Source organism: Cavia porcellus, unplaced genomic scaffold (genome assembly GCF_034190915.1).
Source record: "Cavia porcellus strain 051 isolate PalLab524CR breed Dunkin Hartley unplaced genomic scaffold, mCavPor4.1 scaffold_6, whole genome shotgun sequence".
Taxonomy (NCBI): domain Eukaryota; kingdom Metazoa; phylum Chordata; class Mammalia; order Rodentia; family Caviidae; genus Cavia; species Cavia porcellus.
In genome coordinates this window covers 36,504,390-36,531,955 of record NW_026947489.1, presented here as the reverse complement: position 1 = coordinate 36,531,955, position 27,566 = coordinate 36,504,390, and the positions used below count along the sequence as shown (strand labels likewise).

At 40.2% G+C, this 27,566-nt stretch overlaps 1 protein-coding gene across 1 annotated transcript in view; it reads right to left on the bottom strand.

Annotated features, from left to right (window-relative positions):
* The window catches only part of Ryr3 (ryanodine receptor 3), a 556,876-nt gene that overhangs the window by 306,789 nt on the left and 222,521 nt on the right, over nucleotides 1-27,566 (bottom strand). The window contains 2 exon segments of the mRNA XM_063250329.1: nucleotides 5,608-5,686; nucleotides 7,842-7,916. Coding sequence (XP_063106399.1) covers nucleotides 5,608-5,686; nucleotides 7,842-7,916 — 154 coding nt within the window.

The following is a 27,566-nucleotide window of genomic DNA, read 5'->3' as shown; positions in this document are numbered from 1 at the left end:
CTGGAAGGCAGTGTCCCTGATTTTGTTCTTCATTTTGTTTTTCCTGATGACAACACTTCAAACACACACACATTTTCCCCTGCTCTTTTGCTTCAAATTTCAATTTCTCTTTACCTATCACCAGCTCAGCTGGCCTCATGTATGTTCCTGAATTCAACTACCATTTTCATTTTCCCTAAAGACAAAAAGATGGGGTCCAGGCAGGAGTATTGAAGTCAGAGGTTATAAAACCTTTTGAGTACTTTTAATGCATATAGAAAAATGCTTTCTTTACATTCCTTGTCAAATCCTTAGGAACTGATTTTACTAGTATACTGAACTCTTACACTTTTTATCTTTGCTCCTTTATGCCCTTTATGAAATAACACTAAAACTAAAATAAATATTAAAATACTTCACGAACTATTAAAGGGATTTACAGCATTTATCTATTTACGTACTGGGACTTAACCTAGTGATTTACACAGTTCTACCCTTCAGATACATATCCAGACCTTTATTAAAATGTTGAGATGGAGTCTTGCTAAGTTGCCCAAGCTGGCTTCAAGTTTTGATCCTCCTGCTTCAGCCTCCAGAATGAGATTCTAGGCATTTGTCGTGGCATCTAGGAAAGGGGGTTTTTAAGGGCCTAAATGAATAAGGACTAGGACAACAAGTAAGATATTCTTAGCAAGGAAGAGAAATTTACATTTTGGAAAACAAAACTCATAGATGCTTTTAGTCCAAGAGAAAACAAAATCAAACTTCTTGAGTAAGAAAATGAAGTCACCAATGAAGCCAATCTCTACAGATTCTTTAGAAAGATCTCTGAGACTGGAGGTGAAAAAAGTGGGAGAAGATGGACTGCAAACAGGAGGGCTAGATGAAAGCTTAGAAGACAATGAGCCTCAGATCCCCTCCCTTTCTTCTGCAGACAGATGCTTCTTCCTCCACGCTGCAGTAGAATGCTAATTCGCAGAACAGCAGATCGCTGAGTCTGGTCTTAGAAACACCAGGCACTGTCAAATAATGAAGTAAAGAATCCTACTGAGAACAGAACAAATGGTTTACACTTGATTACTAACACCCAGCTCCTCTCCCTCTGTTTCCACCTCAGTTTCTCAATTCCCATTCCCCAAAATAAAAGATAGTTTGTATGGAGGGTCACCTGTGAAATGCACAGGTTCCTGTCAGATTACCTTAAATTGAGGCTTAGCAGATGCCAGGCCATTACCAGCTTCTAGTCAGCTTCTACTGACTCAATATGAGCGAAAGTCAAGGGTCTCCTGAAATCCAGGGTACGTCTCTAACAAGGACCAGAACAGAGCCAAAAAGAGGGGTAAAGAAATTAGAGAAAACAAAGAATTCAGAGAAAAAATAACTTTAAAAAAGTTACACTTGATAATTTCAGAGAGGAAAGAGAAAAAGCTACATTCATGAAATAGGTGTGAAAGTATCTCTGAATTATTCCTTCAGAGGAAAAAATACGTGAGTCTGTAAAAAAATCCATAAACAAAAAGATTATTGGGTAAGTTTCAAAATTCTTCCAGAAAGAACACAAATATAGTAGAAGTAGGAGCAAAATAGAGAATTAGAAAACTAATCCAGAGGAATTTCAGAAAGCAAGACCAGAGAAAATTAGCAGAAATTATCATTAAAATTACTCCAATACTAAAACACAAGCATTTCCAGGTTGAAGGCCCTATAGAGCTTCCAGTACGGTGAAGAACAAGGACCTGCCCCAGTTTGTCCAAGCGAAACTTCAGAACGTAAAAGAATCCTCAAAGACACATATTATGGAATTTCAAACTCTAGGGTGAAAAGGATATGAGGAGTTTTCAGAAAGAAAAACAGTTACACAGAAAGCATCAGGGAGCAGACCATCATCTCCTGAGAGAAAGAATTCCGAGGCAGAATTAAGCTAAGCCATGAATTACTGTGAGCCAGAATCCAGAAACTTTCGTACAATCATTTCCTTCCCAGATGCTTCTTTCCCAAAAGTTACCAAGTGGTGTGCTTCAACAAGATGAAGCCCTGAACTTAAAAGGGAAACAAAATAAGCAAACACAATAGCCATGATTCCAGTAAGCAGGAAATCTAGGAGAGAGCAAAAGGGATTCCCTGCAGGACGGTGGGCATTTGGAACATGAAAATGACAGAACAGTTCATACGATTAAATCTAATCAAAAGAGACTTTCAGCCCTATGGGAATATTTAGAAATGATTGTGTCACAGAAAACTAAACCAACAAGGACATTTTTAACAACTGAAAACCAAAGAGTAAAACTGACCATAGTATATTACATGATTTATTTGTAAATAAAATTTAGAGTTACACCAGTGTAAATGTTAATTATTGAGGGGCAGTTATCTAAAAATAGATGTAAATACATTGAAAGTGTGGAAAGAGATGACAGAAAAGTCTGAAATGAATGCAAGAACTGAATTTTTAATCAGGACAGTAACAGATAATACCTAATATAAAAGAATACCAAAGCAGCAATATATGCATTTCATTCATAAATAATGGGAAACGGTATCAGGAAAGCTGAAAGTAGATACCCCAGAGAGGCAGGAAACCACAGCAGGGAGTATAGTAGGCAGGAGAGTAATACAGCTTCAGGGTACTATTTATCTCATTAAATTATGTGTATTATTCTCATTAAATTTAAAATTATGTAACAAAGGAAGCTGACCTCTGCATTTGAAGAACAATGGTGTGTATTCCTTATGAACTCTGTGGCCCACCCAGGGGTATCTGGTGGGAAGAGGGTCCTAAAAAAGCCCATGTGGATTTTCTTGCCCTCGCCTGTGTCCTGTGGTCCAGAGGGGGCGCTGTTCCCTGAATTAACAGTATGGTCCAGTTACAGGCCCCAAAATCTAGCACAATTATTAGCGTGTGATTTTTACAAGTTGCTTTCCCTCTAAGTCTACATTCTAAAGTTTTTCTAATTGTCAAAAACAGGAGTCATCTTGGTCACCACACTCCTTAAAACTCTCCACTGGCCTTACAGGACAACAGGAAGAAAAAAGCAACCAAAATCAAAGGTGAAATAATCATCAGCTCTGTTAGGGCTGAGAATTATTATCCCATGTGCAGGAGAAATAACCCTCCAGAGCTGTTTAACAAACCTCTCCTCTCACCTCCTCCCGCACATTCAACTCAGCTCATGAGTAACTGACTTGTTCACAAATATGAAGAATTTTCTTTGCCAAAAGTACATTCGTGGAATTGTCTGTCCAGGACAGATGGTCTTACGTTGGATTCTGCTATGTCCCCTTGCTGTAAGAAGACACTCAGTTAACAGGGAGCCTTATCTGAGCTGTGTGTGAGATCTAGCTCACCCTATTTAAGGAGAATATGAAATGGGTTAAGGCCAAGAAAGGTGAAATAAAATAATAATTTTTAGGCCACAGGTTTTTCATGAAGACTCAGTCAGACCTTTTCTACTTGACCGTGCCACAGACAGCTTCTTATCAGCCAGCGTCAACGTGAGCTGCTAACGTGGTTTCCCGGTTTGTCAGCTGAATTCATACCAAGTCAGAATTCAGGAATTTGGAAAAAATCACTGAAAAGAGTAATAGTCTCTGCTGCTATTTCCCTCTCCTTATTTATTGGAGGTTCTAACACTTGAATAAAATAGATTCCCTGAACACTTGACTAGAAAGTGGTATTTCTCAATTTTCTTTCAACTTTCCGAAAGTATAAAGTCATTTCACTGATATAAATAGATTGATCACACACGTATGACTTTTCTGATTACATGCTTAAAGACTGACAGGTGCTTTATATAGAGAGGCCAGCTTACATTCGGAGACTGTGACATTTCACTTATTTGGTAATTTTCAGCAAAGGTGACAACACCTTAGAGGAAATTTTATTTTAAGAAAAACACTTTAGCTGAAAACAAAGAAACTTCAGATCAAATTAGGTGTAATCTTATTTTGGAAAAATAACTCACAGTGGGAAAAGGCAGGCCCAGTCATCTGCTTTGTGTGAAGATAAGAACAGGAATTATAGACAGTCTCTGCTTGGGCGCCCCTAGGATTCTACCATGCAAGGTACAGAAAGGTGCTCTGGCTAGCAGCTGGATTTCTTTTCTAGATCACCTACAAAATCAAGCGATTTGATCCTTTCCTTATAAACTGACCTAACTTTAGAATAAGAACATAGACTTTTGTCCGTTAGATGTGCAACATTGAAGCTCCCTTCTTATCTGGGGGAAAATGACCTGGTATTAAAGGCTGCGTTCAAATTAGTCTTTTCTGGAGCATGCCCCAGGCCATTTGTCTAGCTTCTCTTTCCCTTGCTGGCCAATTCCAAGTCTGGGACTCCAGTTTTGGTGTAGATTCTACCCAATATCCTTCCAGTAAATTCCTAATTCATTTGAGTTAACCTGAATCTGTTTGTTTGCAGCCAAGAAGCCTGACTGAGGATTAGGACCAACCTCCAGAGCAGAGATTTCATACGCAATGCCCTTGCTAGATTCTCATGAGTGCTTTCAGTGGTAGGGAAGATGTTACATCCTCATGTAACATCTCATGTGGTTACTTGCAGATTGACAGAGTGTGTCCCTTCAGTGAGGTGAAATATTCCTTCTTTCAACTTCTATGCAATGCTCTGTTGGTCTTTGGAATAACCCATAGGGTGCTGATACCTTCTTTGATGCTGCAACTTACTGAACATGTTATCTCAGTCCTCTGTTCTGGTTTCCAGTGAGAACATACATCCCTGGTCACCACACTTCTTAAGACCCATCTCTTGACTGTCATTACCTCTTAAATACACACACACACACACACACACACACACACACACACACACACAGAGCCAGTGGTTCTCAAAGTATAAGACATACCATTGGTAATATATGACAAATGACACTGAATCATATGGTGTCAATTTTATATTTTGACTAATATTATGCTAATTCTATCACAGAAGATTTTAAGCTGATATAACTAACACTTTTTTAAACATTTACTTACATCTTCTCAATTATCTAATAATATGCTTTTGTCCCCATAGAGTTTACTCATACGGTGAGCACTACCGGTTCTATATATACAGGAAGGACATAAGCTTTGTTTGTGAAAGTTTAGGCACAGAAATAAAAAATTAAGAAAAAACATGAAATAAATGATATTAAAAGGAATATGACAGAATGGCAAAAATGGTGGATGTCGTGGCCTAGTATTTGGAATAATCTTTAGAACATCCTGTTCACTGCAGTGTAAGTAGGGTCTTTAGTTTGGACACTGCACTGCATTACTGGTCTCTTGTTATGCTACCTTTCTTTCATAGCAGTTATTTAGTATCATTGATTCTCATCAAGAATGATCTATTTTCAGTACACCAAATGCTAAAAAAATAGTTTTTCTTTGAGACGCTAGCAGTTGTGGTTAAAACATCACATTCCCCTTCACTTTTAGTTCTCATGTTTCCATATCCACATTTCTATGCATTTCACACATTCTTTATATAGTTCTTCATTCTGTAAAATTTTACCAAACCTCTTTCTTGACCTGCTTGGCCTGAAATCCCCAATGGGTAACATATTGAGTGTTCTTCTCAAAATTTCTAGTACAGGGGTCCAGCGGGCAGGAGCTCTGGGAATGCTGACTTACCTGTGGCATGTTCCCGGAGACCTACATCAAAGGCAAGTTTATCTGTCTGGGATCTTGACGTGGTCAAACATGTTAGATACTGTAAACAAAAGCAGATCCTAGTGAAGTCACCCTCTTCCACCAGGCTTGGATTCCCCACACTGGTCAGCTTCCCATTAATTTCAACAATGCACTAGTGGGAAAGGGACTCACTTATCCTGCTCATTAGAAAATTAATTGGTACAAGCTTTTGGAAAACATATGGCAGAATAAATTTAAAACTTTATTGGATGACCTAGTGATTTAATTTACAGGACTGTACATTATAGAAATAAATTTAAAATGCTAAAGATGCCTTAGTTCGAAGGTCCTCTGCAACACTGTTAAACTGGGGACAATTATAAATGCAACATAAATGACAAACAATAATAGAAAGTAAACATTGGCATTTCCAATGTATGGAATATTATATTATTATTTATTAAGTGTATGTAACAGCATGGAATTCTGTTTATCATCCATTGAGTTAATAGGTCATATACAAAATAGTACATTTGCATAGTTTACATGTGCATGAAATTAAATGCCTAGCAACCAATCTAAAAAGAATTATACTAGAATGATAAACAATAGTTGTATTTGGGGTGGGGCAGAGGAGGTGGGAAACCACAGTTGATTTTATTTTTTGTTTTTAAAATGCTTTTTCTCTGATGATAAAACAAAAAGTGGTTTTAAAGCAGCTTAATAGAGGAACGCACCCCCGCACACTCCCTGCCTCTCTCATGGACCAGCCAGTGGAATGTCGGAGCTGAAGGCGGGGCCTTCTGGGGAACACGCTGTTTGAGCTGTACTTCTGGTTCTCTGCAGGAAGCTGGGAAATCATGGAAAGTTACACTGCACTGCCTGTATTCCCAGTGCAGCTCTTAAAAGGCACGGACCAGTGCAGAGTTTTGCTAACGGGAATTTTATGAAGAGAAGTAAAAATAATGGTACACAATAGGACTCTTCCTCCTTGTCTACCAGCATCTACCCGAGTTTTCCAAGCCACGAGAAGGGCACCTTTAGGAGCTTTACTTATTTTAGTTAGGTAGAAAAAGGGAGACATGAGAGTTTTATTGCCTTATGGACAAGAAATAGATTTTGAAAGATAAATAATCACCTCACAGTTCCAGAGACTGGCAATGTGTGCCCACTCTCTGAAAGTCCCAATCTCCTACTCAAAGACAGTTGGCCATTTTTTTGTTCCCTGTCTTTTACCAGGAAGGAATAAAACATATAAGTGTTCATGCTGAAAGGTCAGCTTCTTACCAGTACTTGGAAAAAATGCTGCAATAAATTAATTATTTAGGAGGCAGCTGCTGATCCTGCTGGTAATCTAATAGTTCAGGTTTTTGAGATGAACTTTACATGATGTTGTGGGTATGAATGCGTGAAAATAAAGCCTTGAAGGAATGTATCAGGTTCCCATGTGGGCTACGTCTTCCTAAACTGCTACCAAATGAGGATAATATACTTAGGAACTGAGGGTAAATCTTCTTGGAGTTGGCACACATACTTGATTGAGATCATTAATATTTTTGTTAATATTCTCTGTAGAAGATCTTTAATATATGCTTTTTACAAGTTATATTTGTTAAAACTTTGCAATGTATTCAAGTTACACTGAGTTATCACCATTCTGGTTCCTTAGGCTGTAAATTCCTAATTAGTTATGGCCTGATCATCTTTCTGTCACTGCGTTATCCCTCATCTTCCTTCTGACTCCATATTAACACAATACCTTCAAATTCTCCCAGTTGAAGGCCTTGGACATCATTTCATTTCATTTCATTTAGCTACATAAAGGAGAAAACATGTGGCAAAAATTCCATTTGGCTGCTTCTCCTTCTATGCTGGTTATCCTTGTATACCATTGAAAGCATTTATTCTAGGGTTCATTTGACCCATCATGAACTGAATAAAAATTTATTGAGCATCTGGTATGTCTAAGAACTGTGCCTGGTGGGATTAGACTTAGTGAAGTTGAATAAAATGACATGATCTTTTCCCTAACTAGAGTTGATCCATACCACACATTAGGCAAATAGAGACATATTATTGAAAATGAAGGCACATGATAGGAAGGCCATGCTAGGACAGTCATGAGCCATAAATATTTACATCCTAAATCACTCCTAGTGCTAATGTGGAGTTGCTATTTCCTGGACCGCTCCCCCCTTTATCTCTTGCCCCTCCTTGATTAAAGTCATGCTTACCATTCCACTGAAAGAGTGCCGCAGGAGAATTGCATGGCCATATAACAAGGTCCTGTGGCCACCCCCTTGTGCTGCCTGTGGGAATGAGGAAAAGGATCAGTGGGTACCAGCTGTGGCTTCTTGAACTCCAAAGCAGCACAGAGATTCTGGGAGACAGACTCTGAGATAAAGACTCATTGCAAAGCCTCCAAGGAAATCATTCCAGCAGCGAGCGAGGGTCTGGCCGATGGGCAGGAGACTCGTGACCACAGCCATGCAATAGCCTTGGCAGAGGACATGGAGGCCACACCTCAGAACTGACCCTGCCGTAAGTCAGCAGGAACCCAGTGCTGTTCAACCAGAGAAGCATGTCAATGACACAGGTGTCACTTACCTTTGTTTGAAACTTCTCAGAAGCATTCAGAGTGAGAGAGAGAAATAAGCATGATGAAACTACAGCCCAGCAACAGGAGGGCAGCTTGGTAAGCAGCTGTGCACGCACATCCTGCCTCCTGTGTCTCGGGTCTTTCCCCTTCCACCCCTCCCTGACCTGGCTCCTCCTATGCTGTCTCTCTAACAAAGGATGGCTTTGCAATCTGGGACTCTGGCAGGTTCTCAGTGGGGAGACCGCCTGCTGTCTCCTCACCTGGCCTGAAGCTGTACTTTGGCCATTGCTTCTGTGGCTGCCCAAATGGCTAATGTGAGATGCAGGAGGGGGAGATGGCCACACACTGCTGTGCTGAGTGGTCTACATGAGAGCAAACTATAGTTTATTCCATCCATAAGTGAGAGGTAGAATGGAAACACCGAATCCTGCATAAAATTTTAGAATTTTTGGCATCAGACTATCCACTCTATTACCTAAATCTCTCGCCACCACACTAACCTGTCCCCACACTGTCAAAAAATCGTGATCACACAGCCATGCTTTGCCCCACCCACCAAACTTGCACAAAAGGGAACCCAAAGCCTGAGATAATATTTACTGAGAACTTCTAATGCTGTTCTTCTGCTGCCAGCACCCTTTATTGAGAAAAGTGGTCCTACGTGGACAGGGCTGACTGAGCCTCTGTCCTGCCCCGGGGCTCCCCTCCAACCGCAGGGAGACCACAGTCGAAGAGAAGCCCGGTGGCAGGAGGAAGGCAGAGGTCTGGATAATACAGCCTTGAGTAATTTCACTCAGACTCTATTTGAATTAAAGAGAACCACTCCATCAAAGAGATGATTTTTCATGTCACACAATGAGCCTAAAGAAGAGGAAGAAAGATAAGTGTGGTATCATGTTCCAAAAAAGCTGATAACTGAATATAAATGCGGCTGTACTCCTTCTTACTGCTTTGGAGATATTTAAGCACTCTCCAGACTTCGGTAGCATGTAGGAATTACAGTGCTCTTCACAATATTTCCAAAATTTGTGAAATCATTTGCACGAACTTCAGTTTCTATATTTACAAATGTGTCAACACCTTACATTAAAATTAAACACACTAAATAATTTTCACATCTTGTCAGTCTAACTAAAACTGTCCCTAAACATTTATATTCTCGCAAGTTAACCAGCAGCTCCCAAAGGCTCATTTTGTGGGCACATACGCCCAAGCTGGGCTATGTCTCAAGCAGAATGACTGACTAACTTACATCTTGTGTGTTAACTGTGGGTCTCACCTTCTTCCAGCTCCTCTGAATCCCTATCAGCTCTGGAATCCTTCAAAGTCAAAAGTCCAGAGATACCAAGCCCAGAAAGCAGCCCTAAAGAGCCTGACCTCCTCTACTTCTCTGACACTTTAAGAAACATCTCTCAATCCTCATGGCCCTCATTACAGGGCAGAAAAACAGTGGCATGTAAGGATCCCACTAAGATATATTGGGAAGGCAGAAGCCAGGAGACTTCCCATTCCAAATGGTCCCTTCTGTAATGTGGTAGCCCTTGGATTCTGGCGAATGTCAGAATCACACAACCCCTACTCCATGTGTGCCATCCCCTAAGCCAGGAGTGTGGCCTGTGAATCTGCATTTCCAACAAGTGCTAGGCCACACTGATGCTGCGGGTCCAGGGACATTCTAAGAACCATTTTTTAAGGGAATGGTTGGTTGCACTTTGGAATGGCAGAGGGATTTTCTGGGCAGAGCCCTTGGCAGTTCTCATCATGGGGTTGTGACACACCATACGCCACCAAATCACAGCAATTCTCGAGGTAGAGATGACTTCCTCAAGTTTGTATGTGAGGAACATGGGACTCAGGGAGGACGGGTGTCACATCTCATCACAGCGGATGTAGGGTAGGGCGCTGCGGACTTAGAGTCAGATTCTGAGCTTGTTCAGCTCTTTATACCCCCACTTGGCTGCTGTGTGTAAAGCAGGGACACAAGACAACAGTAAGAAGAGGGGGCGAACAGACTTTTCAGTGCCTTCCTAGAGCTGGTACAGCTCGAGCCTAATGGTGTTGAACCTTATAATAGGCACAGAACTGTGCTGTCATACACATGAATCCTCTCATTCTCTCTTAATTAACACTACAAAATGACTATGGTAGGGATCCCATTGTAAAGCTGTGCAAACTGAGGCTTAAAGCAATTAAGCAACTTGTTCAAAATCTAAACACAGAGTTGGGCCTTAACAAAGACAAGGGTATTTAATCACATGTCATACTATCTCTTTTTCTGTAGCTGGGTGGAGGATATAAGTCAAGTTACAAATAGAAACATCATGCCGTTAAAAATGGTGAAGCAGAGTTCTGGGCTAGACTAGGAAAGACAGGAGGATGCTTTAAGGACAGCTTTATTGTGACAGCAGATTAGCCACAGGCTGTGACTGCTGATGCTGAGAGAGAGGAAGCTACAGGGCCCAAGACCAGGGAATGGAAGCGGCAATACACTTAGGGACCTGCAGTTGTTCCCAGTGCCTGGGCTGGAGAATGGGACACCTAGAGACTAGCAGGCTAAGACTGAAAAGCCCAGGGGGTGGACTCTGCCCCCAGCTCACAGGCCCCGAGGGTACGTTCTTGGAAAGACTTCCCCTTCATGATCAAAACTGTGCTTTAGGAACTCTGACTGCGCAATGGTGGCTGAATGGAGGGATCAGGCCTTGGGGTTAGAAAGGACAGTTCTGTCACTCAGTTCCACAGCATTAGGAGGGGTGCGTAGAGCAAATCCCTCAGGGGCATCCTTGACTCCCTTTTAATTCTCACATTCTAACCCTAACCCTAACCCTTTTAATTCTCACATTCCATAGTCAGTCAACAGCTACTTTGGTGCCACCTTCAAAATACTGCATCCAATTACTCAGCAACCTGCTGCTGCCCGGCTGGTCCATTCTGCAGCTCCGTGTCTTGCCTGGACTATGAGTGGTGTCCTAACTAAGCTCCTCCTCTGTCTTGTTCTCCTACTGTGTGGGAGCCACCACAAGCAGAGCCATTCCTTTTGGTACTGGGACTCGAACTCAGGACCTCATGTTTGCCAGGCAGGTGTTGGGCCGCTGAACCATATCCCCGACCCCAGAGTCATTCTTTCAAAACTGTAAATCACAGCATGGGCCTCTGTTCTCAACCCTCTCCCACCCCAGAGGCTTCCAATCCCAGTTACAGGTGCAAAGTCCTTGCTGGACCTCTAAGATCCTGCATCAGGAATTGGAAAATTTTATCTGTAAGATATCAAATAGCAAAGTTTCTTAGGCTTTGTGGATGACATATGACATGTGTCGTATCCTGCCCTCTTATTAAAAGCAAATTTCTTGAGATTGAAAAACCATTCTTGGCCTAGACAGTTGTTTTGACTTGGCCAGCTGAGTGTTGTTTTTGAACTCTGCTGCACATGAGTCCTCATGCCTCTCTGCACTCACCCTCCAGTAGCATGCTCCCCATGAGTCCCACTGCTCCAGTCACACTGGCCAGCTTTACTTTTCAGATAAGCATGCTTCTGCCTCAGGACCTTTGTAAAGGCTGGGATGCTCTTCCTCCACTGTTCTCAAAGCTAATTTTCCCTTTTACTCATTTCTGTGGTGAAGCAGCCTTAGAAAAATTTCTGATCATCCTTTTCAAAATCACTTTATCACATTTTCATTATTATTTCTAATGGCCTTCTTATTAATGGACATGAAATCATGTGTTGCTTCTGAATCTGTGTTTACCCTGCTTCCCTTAAGCACAGCCCCATGAGTCCTGGGTCTTTGTATGCCATTTGTTATACTATGTCATTTTTATCAGAACCAAACACATGGAAGTTATGCCTCAAATAAATGAACATAGCTCCATTTTGCAGTTGGAAACAACAGGTAAGTCAAAAATGAGAGAATTTAAGAAACTTTCCAGAACTGGCTTATAAGCGGAGAGTTTGGGTTTGAACTTGGGGCTAAAAACAAGTTCTGCAAAGTGCTTGCCCCATTTCATATTCACTGTGGACTAATGCTTCAAAAAAGGTATGATATGATACATGGAAGACTGGAGACATCTATTCATTAAGAGGGGTCTAGACCTTCACACTGGGAAGCTTTATCAGAATGGCAGTCTTGTCTCTGCCACAAATGTCCTTGGCTGTCATCACTAACAGAAGGAAAATATTTGGTACCACTTTACAGGATGAGGGTGGGTCAGGGAAAAGTCCCTGATGCCATGTCCAGAGGAGAAAAAAATGCTCCCTGGATCATTAATTCAATCATTTCACTTGTAGTTTCAAAATTAATTTCCATCACTGACATTTCTTTTTGTAGTTCCCAGGGGACTCTGCCTCCCAGTAAGGTAAACCAGATATTGTAACTAAGGAGAGGGTGGACTCACCATCTATCCAGCACATACAAATGTCTCAAGACCGCTAGATCTCCAAGCCATCATGTTTTATAATCTGGAACCCTAAATTCTACTTTGGGATCCTGGGTCCTTTGAAGTTCAATTAGTAGATTAATGCCCTAGGAAGACTTCTTGAAAAGTCTAACATAACCCCCCACTCAGCTTTGTTGCCATGTCCCTGGGAACTCTTACAGCATGTGAAGTCACTTTCTCGATATACAAATAATGTTTTAAAACTCTCTTCACCTCATGTCATCAAAGTATGAAAGAGCTCTTTCTAGAAGATCACAGAACACCTCTTAAATATGATAGAGTCCTTATGTTAACTAAGGGCTTTGCACTTCTTTTTATATAAGTGACAATGAAAAAAATGCTATTGCTTTTCTATCTAAAAACAGTAATACTTAACATTAGAAATAAATGAAGGCAAGTATCCCAAAAAGTTCAGTAAGAAATCATCATGAAAAATTCTACTAAAGATCACTACAAAATACTAAATTTTTAAAAATTTACTTGGGTGAGTGGAACATTTAGAGTGAAATAAAAAACACTGTCTAAAATTTGATTGATAAAATAAAATGAAAATGTGTGCTTTGTTACAGAATGAAACTACTAGTTTTTGTAAATGCTATTCTCTTAAATTTATAGATGTATTGGAATTTAATTAGAATTCTAATATATTTTGGAATTCAATAAAATTGCTATTATATTTATCTGGAAATGTGTAACAAGAAATTTTTATTCTGAAAAGGAATTGAATTTTAGGAGATACCATGAAGCAAAATTCATTTACTCACTCTGGCATGAATTGGAAAAGAATAAGGCAGTACAATATAAGTGGTACATAAACAGAGAGGACTGTGTGAAAATACAGAACATAATGAAGCAGATTTTAAACAATAGAAAGGCAGGATTATTAAGCACGTGTCTCTGTGCTTATGTAGATTGCCAATTAGAAAAGCATTCAGGAAGAGACAAAGGAAACATCTGAAGATAAGAACATAGATTCTGGATGGGTAACGGAGCTGAATATTTTATTTTAAAATTAAATTGTAGACTAGCATGTGATAAAATAGTCTACATCCTTTATAGACATCATTCCTACCCATGCTTTGAAGTAACAGATATGTTCAAAGGAAATAAAAGGCAAATATTATTATATCCAAATGCCTGGACATCAGAATAATAGAAAAGCAGCATTTAATAGATTGTAGAAAATTTGTATCACTATGACAAAAGGGTTAATAGTTCATAGGAAAGGCAGAAATAGGCAAAGGATATGAATGAATGATTCATATCAGGTTAAAATGAAAACATGGAAGAAATTTTATCTCTTTTAGCAATGAAAAGAATGATAATTAAAGGAACTTGGATATATCATTTTACAGCTACAGAGTTTGCAAAAGTGGAGAATAAATGCTGTCAGAGTTGCATTTCAGCTGATAACACTGAAAGGTGGCACTGGGTACAACCTTTTCATAAGGTGATATGACAATATATAAAACCTCCTTTGTACTGATTCTTCTTCTGAGAATAATGCAAGAGATGCAAAAATGTTCCCATGCAATTGTGATAAAAACATTATAAATGTTTGCAACAAAATAAAAAACCTAGGAAAAACCTAAATATACACAGAAAATGCTACCTAGTAAATCCTGATAAATTCTTCCGGATGTTACACCCTGAAGCCATTAAAGGAGGCATTTACAGAGGCTATGTGTAATCAGAAAAGTGTTTATGATATGCCACTGTGGAAAAAAAGCAGACTACAAAATGCCTGAACGATTATATGTGTATACACAAGAATGAGAAGGAAACCTATAAAAATGAAATAACCACTTGGCTGGTTACAGAACCATTGGCCTTTATCCTTCTCTACAGTTGTCATTAATGCTACTACATCCTCATTTCAATAAAAAGTGTAGTTGTGTGCGCATGCACACGTGTGTGTGTGTGTGTGTGTGTGTGTGTGTGTGTGTTGAGGAAGATGTTGCACGTGTTGAAAGAAATGGAGCACCAAAAAGTATTTTGTCTGCACATTAAATCTTTGTGGTGGTTAATTTGCCAGCATCCTTGCTTGGTACCTGAGGCTGCAGGCCTGAAAGGCACATCAGGATACATTTGTAGCCTGCTGACTTTTAGATGCTGGCTCCTGAGGGTAGTCTGACCCATGTCACATGCACCCCCAGAGAGGCAGCTGGTACTCAGAGCAGCTCTGCACCCCTCCTCACAGTTCCCTTATGCTCAGCTCCAGACTCCACGGGAAAAGTCTCTTGCCACAGCGATTCATCCTTCCTTGAGGCCCAAATCCTGGCTGCTGTGACTGCTGCATTGACCCCTCACTTTTGATCATGGTTTCCTCACCCAGTTGGCAGATACCAGGACCAGTTTTCCCTGGGCCTCAGACCAGAGGACCACCTGCTTCTCATTGAATGCCTAAGACTTCACTCAACGAGCTACTTTTTAAAGGAGGGGAGGATAGACAGAGCTGAACATTATCTCTCTAGCTCAGATGACAACAAAGCAACTCAAGGTCATTTTTCAAACAGTTCTTGGATTGTAACTACCTGGTAACAGGAACCATTATTTCTTCTGTAATTGTAAAAGAAGGAGTCTGTCTGTAGTACACTGGAATCAGAAAGCATAGTTGAGAGAGAGCAGGGCCACATGCGCACATTAGTATGGCTCGTGATTAAAACAGGAATAGCACAATGGATGACAAGAATTCCATAGGTTCATTATGGGCTCTGCAATCCCCTGAAATAAGGTGAGACGCCAAAAAGCCCAAAGCAGGATGCTTAACCTACCCCCTCATCACATTTTTTTTCTTTTTGATCAGATACCCTGTCTCTCAAGTAAAGTAATTGTCTGGGTTGGAAAGAGAGCCAATTTCTCTGCTGAGTCTCTCTTCTGTCAACAGCAATAGGGCATCTTTCTTTCAATTGGTCCCCTTGATTTTCTTGTTCTAATAGGTTGGCTAATAGGATTCTAAAACTAACAGTGAGAGGTGTCAGAGCCACTGACTATGGAAAGCTTTGTGCTGAAACCCCAAGGGAGCGCCCCTTGAAGAAATCCTTCAAGTGACAGACAACTCAACCAGGCCAGCCCGGCCCCTACACACTTGAAAGAGGGCTGTTGCATTCTTGGAATCTTCTCTGAACCTCTTAGAATACTACTGTTAAAGACCAAAATCATGAAACAGTTTTTTTTTTTTTTTTTGTCCTGGGGATCAAGCTTACGAGGTCACGCTTGCCAGGCAGGCACTTGGGCCATTAAACTAAATCCCCAGCCCATGAAACAGTATTTTAATGAAGTTCAGGAAAGAGGAGAAGATGTAGCATCTGGTAGCCCTCCTCCCCAAATTCAGTGGTCCCAGTTCTCTTACTGAGGCATCAGTTACCTTCCTGAAAAAGAGAGGTCCAATGTCAGAGGTTATAAAGTACAACAGGACACCTGTCCCCGCCCCCATCCTGAGGCAAGGGCCGCTTACGGGGCAGAAGGATGCATGGAAGTCCCTGCTCCAACTGATGCTGCGCTTGTAGGGTAAGGGCAGAAAGACAAGCGGATTCAGCGAGCCCCACTTCCCACAATGCTGCATGGTCCCCTCTCTCCTCATGCACATCACAGGACAGCAGACACTCAGAACAACGCACATAGAGGCTTTTCTTCTGTCTCTACTTTTTAAAGTATGTACTCTTTGCCTCTAAATGGAGAAAGTACATGGAAACCTAACAACCCATCCTGACCCCTGCATGCCAAATTTACCATCCCTGCAGTTTATAATTTAGGAAACCCAGTCAACCTTCTCTGTGGGAAGTACCTGGAAGGATTGATCTTGGGTGAGAAGCCTATGCTGTCCCTTTCTGTTTGCATCAGCAATCTCACAGCCATGTGGAAGCATTTTAGGACAACAGGAGGTAGGCCAGAGACTGATTTAGGAGCCCACAAATTCTGGGCTGGAGGAAGTATTAGCAGCAGGAGCTCCCCGACAGCAAGCCAGGGAGTCTGCCAGGAAAAGGCCTACCTGGATTCTGCTCCACACAGGCTTGACCCACGTGGGAAGGAGAGTCTGAGGTGGCTCAGGTGAGCTGGGGACTGCAAAGGAGCCCTGTGGTTACTCAGGGCTGGCACTTAAATCCCTTGAGAAGGAGGCCTAGGCTGCTGTGGACCTCAGCCTTGATTGCACTGCTAAATACAGCTCTGCTTTTTAAAATGTATTTTAAAGAGATAAATACAGCCAGGAAAGTGCATGCCTGGCAAGCAAGAGATTGTGAGTTCAATCCCTGGTATGAGAGAGAGAGAGAGAGAGAGAGAGAGAGAGAGAGAGAGAGAGAGAGACAGAGAGAGAGAGACAGAGAGAGAGAGACAGAAAGAGAGAGAGAGAGAGAGAGAGAGAGAGAGAGAGAGAGAGAGAGAGAGAGAGACATAGAAGGAGAGAGGGACAAAGAGAAAGAGAAATACAACTCTTTCAAGGTTGGCCTAGCTATGGTAAAAGTGTACCCTCAATGTTAACGCAAGAGCCTGGGTTTAATCCCCAGAATCAAGCAAAGAAATGAAAAACAATAACAATAATAATGAAAAAACTCAACAAAAATGTTTTTGACCTATAAGGCTCTAGATAATCTGTGTGGTTATATTCCTACCCTCTGTCTCAATGCATTGTGGGTAGGGAAAAATTAAATGATCCTATGAGGTTCCCACTGAGCTGGGGATTTTGCAACACTGCTTTGGAATCAGAAGGATGAGCATTCTCCATGGAGAGGAAGCAAGCAGCTATTAGGGTGCCTAGACAGTAGACTTGGATTCAAGGGGATGCACATTGTCTTCTCTTTGGACTGCAGGGAAACTAGAGAGCCAAAATGGCAGCCCTGGCATATATTTCTGATATGGAACCTTTTAAAAGATAAAATCAACCCAACGTATTTGTCAGGGCATCAGTGATATTTAGACTGATGACAAGCCTACTTTGGAAAGAGGTAAGACTGTAATTTTTCTCTCTGAATTAATTTTCCCCCGTTTCTTCATTGCTAACAGATTTCTAAGAATCAGAATTGCCAAGTTCATTCTTTACATAATAGGACCCTCTGAGACAAATCTGTTTTGAGGTTATTGCTGTTTTTTTTTTTTTTTTTTTTTTTTTTTTTTTTTTGAGCCAGTCATTCTCTTCCTTTGTTCATTCGATCTCTGATGACATGGGGGAGGTCAGTGCCACATAGATGAAAGACCAAGAACTCTGGCCAATTATTTCTTTTCACCAAAAGTAGTGTATAATGAATGTTTTCTAGAGTTTAATGTTTGAAAGGTCAGATTACCTTGACATAAAAAATTGAACACTGTCTCTCACCTCGTTCTTTCTGTACAATATAATCATTTTGTTTATCCAGGTGATTTAAAGATAACCAAACAGGAGTAAGTTTTAATCATAAACTGCATGGTGAGTTCTGTGTACAAACACCTTTACACATGTGGGCTAGAACACTTAAGGTGGAATTGATTACAGTTTGCTGTCTTACCTTTCTTCTTTTCTTCCTGTCTTCTGAACTTAAGTCTATTGCTTTATTTTTCCACTTCAATGTCCTGTATCAACCAGTCTCTCTCCATTTTCTTCATCCATCTGGCCCTAGTGTACTGGTCCTAACTATGATCTTATTTTATGGAGACTGACGCATCTTTTTTCTTTATATCTATATAATAAACTTGGGGCCAAGTTTATTTTCTTAAGGGAAAGGTAAAGCTTGATTTCTTTTGCAGCATATGTCATGGCCTTGAATAAAGAATCTGATTCTCAAGGGCTCTGACTTGTAGGTGGAAAGGAGGACGGGCATACCTGACACTTTAGACCTCGCTCTGGACCAAATGCGGTTCTTAGGGAAATGGCATGATTAAACAACCCACAGATTCATTCCAGAGAAATGGTCCTCAGTCCCATCTATATGCCAGAATCACTAGTTGAGCCTTAAATATGAAAATAAAACAATAAGAAATACAAAAGGCTGCACATTTTCCTAAAATTCTGATTTGGAAGCTCTCTGCTCTCTGGATAATTCTGATATACAGTCACATCAGACCCTGTGCCTCAGAAGTCAGTATGAAGCTTGTGGTCGGCAAGAACTTCTCTGCTCTCAGTACCTTGTGATTCACCTTGTGATTCACCTTTCTCTTCAGATTTCTCCAGAATTCCACAGAAGCAAAGAACAAACATGACTCATTGCCCCTTCCCTTGAGAACTTTATGACTGATGATGTCCCACCCGCTCACTCTGCCACTTTTCTCTTAATTCTGTTGCCATACATGGGACAGATGGAAAGACACAAATCCTTACCTTAAAGTCTGTGTATAGAAAGGACTTTAGACAGCTCAGATTGGACAGAGGATGGTTCTGAGGCCCAGCATTGTTACCCTTGATCTACCCAGCCTCACAGCACTGCAGGTGTGCTGGACTCTCCCTCAACCACCCCACACATCTGGACCTCCCTCCACCCAGCTGTGTGCTACAGGGGTGAGAAGAGATAGGTTTAATGGTGAAGAATAGAGCATATTAGGGGAAAGGAACTGGCCCCATTTCTCCTCTTAATGCTCAGTTACCTCCACCTTGAATCCGTCACCTCTAATCTTACATTCTCACTGTAGTTTCTATTTCTTGCAGGTCTCTGGCCCTGCAGGTGCACGCTGGCCTTCTGCATGCTTATTTACACCGTTCCACTTTTCTCTCTGTGTCTGCAGGCTTCATATGTCTCAGAACTGTTCTGAATCACCTAACACCTGGGCCATGCTTTCCCATGGCTGTTTTCAAAAGCCCACTCTTCAGAGGCCTGGCATAGGTCCCAGTGTCCTCCCACCAACCAGCTCTTCTGTCAGATGGAAAAATTAATGGAAAAAATTTTAATGTCATCTCTGCTGATCTGTGAATGGAAGTGGGAACTCAAATAGAGCAAGTGTCACCTGATCTATTTTCTCCCCATTGTGCAGAGAGCAAATTTATCACAGTGACTTTGGGAGGACAACCTACTGGCCTGACAGCAACACCCAACTTCTCCCAAGCCACAAGAGACCATGGCAAGTTTCATAGCAAGGCAAGAGTGCATATTAAAATAACACCTAGAGAATTCCAATGTGAGTGCAAGAGGCTAATTCAAAATCACCAAGCACAGTTCACAACTTTTAAGGAAAAATCCACAAAAGTCTAATAAAACTAAAGCTCAGTTGCAGTCATGTTTACCTTCTTCAATAGATGGGAAAAAATGAGTCAATCATTCTCAGTGGGCTTTGTGGTTACCATAAAGGCAATATAAGCTCATAAAGGCAGACAAGCTCATTGCAGCAGATGGGTCTCAGCTCTTTCCACTGGGAGGGATCACTACTAACTGGAAATGATCTTCAGGGATCTGAAGAAGCAAACACATCATCTAAGCAAGGCACTTTGTGATGGCACTCAGTGAGGACAGCTGGAAGGACAGACTGACCTGAATCAGGTCAGGGTGTACAAATATGGTCATGGCATCACTGCCCACTAACCAGTATGTGTCCACAGCCTGGACACATACTGGAAAAAAATCTTGACACTCCAGAAACTGTGCCATGAAACCAGAACTTGGAAAGGACACACAGTAGGCATTGTATAAGTGCTTTTTAAAGTAAATATATGGAGGAAGGACAGCATAGTACAGTATAATTATGGATCACAGGAATTCTGTTAGCTCAGAGAAACAAAAACAGTTTAATAAGCTTTCATATTTAAAGTAGGAAGGGATAAAGGGAGGTTGGAAGTATGTTTAGAGGCTTCTCCTGTCACTAAGGTGATTTAAATAGCCTCCTTTCTGCTATCCTACAAGTTTATCACCAGTTTCAGGTAAGGTGGGTTTTGCCTGAGATCATTGATGGAAGAGGCAATGAGATACACATCCCTTAGGCCAGTCTGGTCTGCAATGTCATTCTCTTTGAGATGGAACCAGGGATGTTAAAGAGTTGTCTGACAGAGAGGTTAAGAAAGACATCTTATTGCATATAAGATGTCAGTGGTAGTGCAAAAACAAAACAAAAAAGCATGTTCTCCCTTGGTTTAAGCAGTAAGAGTCTGAATATTCAAGAGAAAATGATTCTAGAACATATTTCAAGAAATACGTGAGTCTTGAGATAGTACTTAAGCAGGAGAGGGATGATACACTATAAAATTGTCACTAGCATGCCTGCATGTGATGTTTACTGTCAACTTGATGGGTGTTGGACCTACGTAGGGGCCTGGTAAACCACATTCTGTATGTCCAGATTGGCCATGGCACATGAATTTGGGCACTGTGTATGGTCTCTGAGCTCTTCCTCTTCAGCACTGTCTGTCTGTTTGGTTTTCCGACTGCCACGAATTGAGTGACTTTGACTTAACGCAACCTTCCATCAGGATGTTCCTACCATGGAGCCAGCTTACTGTGGACTGAATTCTAGGAAACTGTGGGCCAAATAAACTTCTCTCCCTTTAAGTAGTGGATACTAATTTGTCAGAGCAATGGGAAAGCTAATATAACGTGTCAGTTTCCAATGTTATGATACAGCAGTGATTCTTCATTCAAATTATGGTAGACCTATACTGAATATGTTTTGCAGTCCTTAGGTTATAAGACAAGAATATGAATTAGAAAAGACAGCATAGTACAATATAGTTATGGATCTAGAAGAGAGGATTTAGAAGACAGGAGAACACAGGAAAAATCTGTTTAGCTCTTGACACTGATTTTGTTGACATGATGACCCGGGTGTTTATTATTGTTTTCGCTTATTAAAAACCTGGTCAGTAAAACTGCAGGAACTCCATCTGGCATAGAACAAGGTATATGTTCTTGCAGAATATAAACTGGTTGGTCTGAAGCCAGCTGAGTCTAGCTTCAGGAAGGTTTGCAAACACTAGGAAAAGCATATATTTGACTCAGTATTCTTCTTAGGAGCCCACTGAGATTTGCAAGAGAAAAGTGGATTTGGCCTGAGTCTTTCCCAGATCAAGCTTGTGCATATAAAGCAGATCTTACATGGAAGTCTTTTTTGCTTTGGAGGGATTCTCTCTCTCTCTCTCTCTCTCTCTCTCTATATATATATATATATATATATATATATATATATATGTGTGTGTGTGTGTGTGTGTGTGGATCCTCTAGGGGTGGGTGTATGTACCTCAGTCTTGAGTTAGAATTTGCAGATAAAGCAGCTCATTGAATGAAACATGGGGGAATATGAAATACAGAAATCTCTGATTGTTTTGGCACATTTTATAAGATAAAGCAACTGGGACATTGCTCTTCAGAAGAGACTGAAGAAACTGATATTTTTAAAACATAGGTCAGTACAAGAAACCAAATAAGAGAACTTTTTTCTCCTGTTAGAATTACATTTTAGTAACAGAGAGCCACAAATAAAATAAAAAGGATGGACATAAATAGATCTCTTTTATATTGGGGAATCTGCTTGGAAACACTATCTTTTCAAACATTGAGTACTCTCTGTTATGCATAAGAAAGAAAAAATATCAAGGCAAGAGCATTAAAATAAAGTTAATATGTTTAGAAAACAGTGCATGTCAATGAATTCATAATTATGCATCAAGAGGCAAATTGGGAAAAGGGATGGGAAACTAAAGAATGTTTAAATCCCTACAAGCACAAAAATTAGATAAAACAAGAAACCAGTTGGTATTGGATTTGTTAGGACCAGGGATTTAGCACTGTGAATCTACCAGTTCCTGTTGCCCTGGGAAGTTTAATGTGATAAAAATGAATAAAAATTGAATAAAAAAATATCAGAGTTAGAGGTAAGGCACACAGTCTAGGTACTTCCTTGGAGAGGGAGAGATACTGAGGTTGTCACAAGGGATTTGTGCCACCAGAAAACACAGGCTAGAAGAGAAGGAACTGGATTTCTAGGTAACTTAGATCATATTTTGGGGGCTAATTTTATGTTTTAGTGAAAAACATCTGAGTTGCATATAACACAAATAGCCTCAAGTTTCTGTACTAACTCCTTCAATAGTCAAATACTGCAACTAAACCCTGATGTGTCTCTTTAAATATGAAAAGTTTTATGCAGTTAGTTTACAAAAACATATCTATTCAGTCTGTAGTTGACATTTACTATACATTAGTCAAAAGCTGGAGCTAAAATCAGATTTCTATTTATACAGATTCAGCATTGTTAACAGTATGGACAAATGATCACATGCAAGCAATAAAATTTCTTTAAAAATTTAAAGCAATATGAAAAAGCAGGCCTAGGTATTCAGCAGAACATTTTGGCTTACAACAGTAGTTCAAACTTCCTAGCTGATTGAAGGAAAACAGATTCTAATAATTCAAAATAAGATTGTTTCTATCACTTGGTTCAGGGTGTTTGAGTTTCGGAATCATTTCTAAGGCTTGTTTGTGTCTCTAATACATACAACGTGATGAATGTCACTGCTGTTGGGCCATATTTCCTATATGAAAATGATGCTACTTGACAAATAAGTCAGAATTCACAAAGTCCATGGCTCTTCAGGAAGCTGCCTTCTCCAGAGTCCCATTAACCAATCAACTAGCTTAGCCAGAATGCCTCAGGGCAGCTGCTGACCAGATTCCTGTGTGTGGGGAAGAGCTTCATTTGAAAGTTGCCCTGGGTCCCAGAAAGCCTACTCTGGCAATCTTAGAGGGAAGCGTCCGCGACAGGTCCTTGAATATTGCCAACACTGAGAGGAACCCAGGGACGCTGTTCCCCACTGATCTGGACTGAAATCAGCTACTAAATCATGGGTTATATCCTCCCTGCTTCACCTGCTCTGTGCACCGTGTGGTTGCCCTGAAGGAAAACGTACTCAGAAATAGCAGCTGCTGGTTCTCCTGGTGAGCAGGTCAGCTATCTCAGCCCAGAGAACTGTGACTCTTGGTCTTTCTGTTACTCCCAGGTTCTCAGCATGTTTCAGTTTTCAACTGGCCTGCGTAGGATGCTAGAAATGAACATGGCAGGGGCTGGGGATTTAGCTCAGCGGCATAAGCACCTGCCTTGCAAGCAGGCGGTCATGAGTTCGATCCCCGGTACCGATAAAAAGAGAAAAAAAAATGAATATGGCATCAAGGTCCCCACAAAATCGATAACCCTGAGAAGAGTATGCTGTCTTATTAAACAGTTGCCTTCTACTTGTCCTAGTGCTGGAATCCACAGGTTACACTGGTGTAGAAAAACATGTTAGGGTCCATTTTAAGGCAGAGAGATTATGAATTTGAGACACGATATTGTATCAGATCATTATTTCAAAAATTTTTGGAATTTTAAAATTAGAACAAGATTTGCAGACAATCCGTTTACCAAGGTACATGGAAAAATTCCCATGCCAGAGAGGTGGGGGCAACATCAGGTAAGCTGCCAGGGAGGTGACACATGGAAGCACCATCCACAGACTATGGGGGAAACACCTTATTCTCTCTGTGGTTGAGTTCTGAACTGGAAACGAGACAGCAGCTTTTAGTATTAGAGAATCAGCACAATCGCTCACCCTCTGAATGACTGGTAAAAAATGCTTCAGTAATTATCAGTTATCTCTACCCACTGAAAAAATACAGAGATTTCTGCACCTTAGCGGTAATCTTGAAAACTTTTTAAAAAAAAATTGTTAGTACATTTTAGATACAATGACAATATTCATCATAGAGAATTTGTACCTGTACACAGCGCATTTTCCTGCTTTTTCCCCATTTCCTTCCCTTCCCTCCAATCCCTCCTCCCCTCATTTATAGATTTGTTTTTTTGCTTCTAGTCTCTTTTTCCCTTACTTCTTCTTTCCTTTCCCTTTACCCCTTCCCTTGCTCACTTACAATTTGAACATTTTTTCCCATTTCTAAATATTAATTATACATTTTGATTCTTATTTATACTTGCAGTTTCTTACACCTGAGAAGCAATGCTGCACTTAAACGTGTGTCTGATTAATTTCTCTGAGGAGTATGTTCTCAAGAGGCACCCATTTACCTAACAATGCCTCAAGTTTATCCTTCTTTATAGCACAGCAGTACTCCATTGTTTAAATACTATATCATCTTTCTCCATTCACAAGTTATAGACATTCAGGCTATTTCCACGGTTTAGCTATTACAACCTGCTTCTTCTGCCAGATGTGTGGGCACACACACCAGGATACATGAGTCTCTCCTTCAGGTCTTTCTCATACAAGTTGTACTTAGCAGCAAGGTAGCTGAGGATGGTTCTGGTTGTGTCAACACCAACCCATCAATTTTAACCGGAGGCATTTGGCCAAAAACCAAACCCATCTGTGGCCAGAGCAAAGGGAGGGTGAGACACATTTTAGTGGTTGCAACAAGTTTGTGGGATATGCTACTTCTAATTTCACTGAGTGAATTTTAATTTTCACCAGAATAACAAGTTACAGGACTATGAAATTGAGAAAATACTGCCAGGTAAAATTTGAGACTTGTTTTATTCATTTGTGCATTTTTGCATACTAGTTAATTTTTTTTAAAAAGTTCCATGTTTAAAAAAATGTGTTACTATAAACAGGGGGTGCACAGCTTTCTGTGATACAGTGCTTTTAATTCTTTCAGGAAGATAAGAAGAAGGGGAATAACTGGGTCAAATTGAACCTCTAGTTTTAGTTTTTGGAGGAATTTCCATAGTGGCTTCCACAGGGGTTATACCAGTCTGCATTCCCGCCAGCAGTGGAGAAGGGTAACCCCACAGCCTTGCCAGCATTAGTTACTGGTTGATTTCCTGATGGTAGCCATTCTTCCTGGGGTGAGATGGAATCTCAGTGTTGTTTTAATTTGCATCTCTCAAGTGACCAGCGAGGCTGAACATTTTTTCATATATTTGCCATTTCTACTTCTCCACCTGAGAAGTGTCTATTCATCTCAGAGGGCCATTTCTGGATTGGGTCTTTAAATTTGGAGGAGGAGGAGGTCTAATTTTTTGAGGAACAGCTGGCAAAAAATTCTTCCCACACAATAGGTTGTCTCTTCACTCTGTTGGTGGTTTCTTTGGTTGTGCAAAAACTTTTAAATAAAATGAGATTCCAGTAGTTGAGTCTTTGGGACAGTTCCTGTGCAAATGGGATTTTCTTTATAAAGTCTTTTCCTATACCTATGTCTTCAAGAGTTCTACCTATTCTATCTCCCAGCAGATTTAGTATTTTTGTTTTAATATTTGGATCTTTGATCTATTTTAATTTTAGTTTAGTGCACAGTGAAAGATCTGGGCCTAGTTTTACTCTTTCCCTTGTGGAAAGCCAGTGTTTTTAGAACCATTTATTAAAGAGGCTATCTTTCTTCCAGTAAAGAAGTCTGGTCTCTTTGTCAAAGAGAAGGTGGATGAGTGTGTGAGTTATTTCTGCTCCACTGGTCCTCAGGCCTGTTTCTGTGCCAGGAATGTGCTGGTTTGTTCGCTTGTCTTTAATCACAGTACCTTTGCAGTATTACTTCAAGTCAGGATTGTGATGCCTCCTGCCTTGCCTTTGTTGCCCAGAATTCCTTTTGATACTCTAGGTTTCTTCTGGTTCCAAATGAATGTTAGGACTGTTTTTTTTTTTCTAATTTGATGAGGTACATTACAGGTATTTTGATCAGGATTGCACTAAGTATGTATGACAATTTTAGAAGTATGGCCATTCTCACTATGTTGGTTCTTTCTACCTAAAAACAAGGAATATCTTTCCATTTCCTGATGTCCTCTTTGATCCTTTTCGTGATACTATAGTTTTAATTTTTAATTTTATTTTAAAGAGAAAAAAACAATAAAAACAATGAAATCAAATTTCAAAACAAAATAACATGAGAGTAACAACCATTAATACAATGTGTGTTATCTTCAAAGCAGTTGCTCAGAGTGCAAATATAGGTATACAATTGACCAAACAATACAAGAACAAACCTTTCTTTTTAATGAACTAAAATTAGCAGTATAGTTAATCTTAAGTTTCATATATATATTTTTTCTTTTCCCTCTCTTCTTTTATCCTTTCTCCCATCCAACTTTCCCTTTTCTTTTGAACAGTTTCTTCCCATTTCACAATATACATTGTGCATCTTGCATCTTATTTACTTTCAGTTTTTCAAACTAATGAGATAATATGATGATCACACATGGAAGTCTGATTTATTTCACTTATAAGTCTCAACTTGTATCCATTTATCTATAAAGGTCTTAATCCTTCTTTATGAATGAGTAGTATTCTATTGTATAAACATACTACATCTTTTTTATGCATTCCTTGCTTAATAGGCATATAGGTTATTTCCAAGACTTAGTTATTACCAGTTGTGCTGTTATAATAAACATGGGTGCACATATATTGCTATTGTATCATGTTTTAAATTATTCCGGGAAAATGCCCAGAGAGGGAATAGCTGGGTTGAATGGGACCTTCATTCCTAGTTTTTTGAGGAATTTCCACACTGGCTTCCCCAGTGCTTGCACCAGTCTGCATTCCTGCCAGCAGTGGAGCAGGGTTCTTTTCCCCACAGCCCTGCCCTGTAGTCACTCTTTCTCGGATGAGGTAGAATCTCAGGGCTGTTTTAATTTGCATTTGAATAACCAGTAATGTTGAAATTTTTTCATATATTTACTTTCCATTTGTATTTCTTCATCTGAGAGGTACTTATTCATCTCAAATACCCAATTTTGGATTGGGTCTTTGAATTTGTGAGGAGGACATGATTTTTTTGAATTCTTTAACATTCTAGTTCAAAGTCCTTTGTCTGAAGGACATTTGGCTAGAAGTTTTTCCTATTTTGTGGGTTGTCTTTGCACTCTGTTGATTTCTTTTGATGTGCAAACACTTTCTAATAAGATTAGATCTGAGTCGCTGATTGTTTGGAGTGCTTCCTTTGCAGTTTGTGTTTTGTTCATCAACTCTTTGCCCACCCCTATGTCTTTAAGAGTTTTACATTCCTTGCCTTCCAGTATATTTAGTGTTTTTAAAATGGATTTACATATATGAACCATT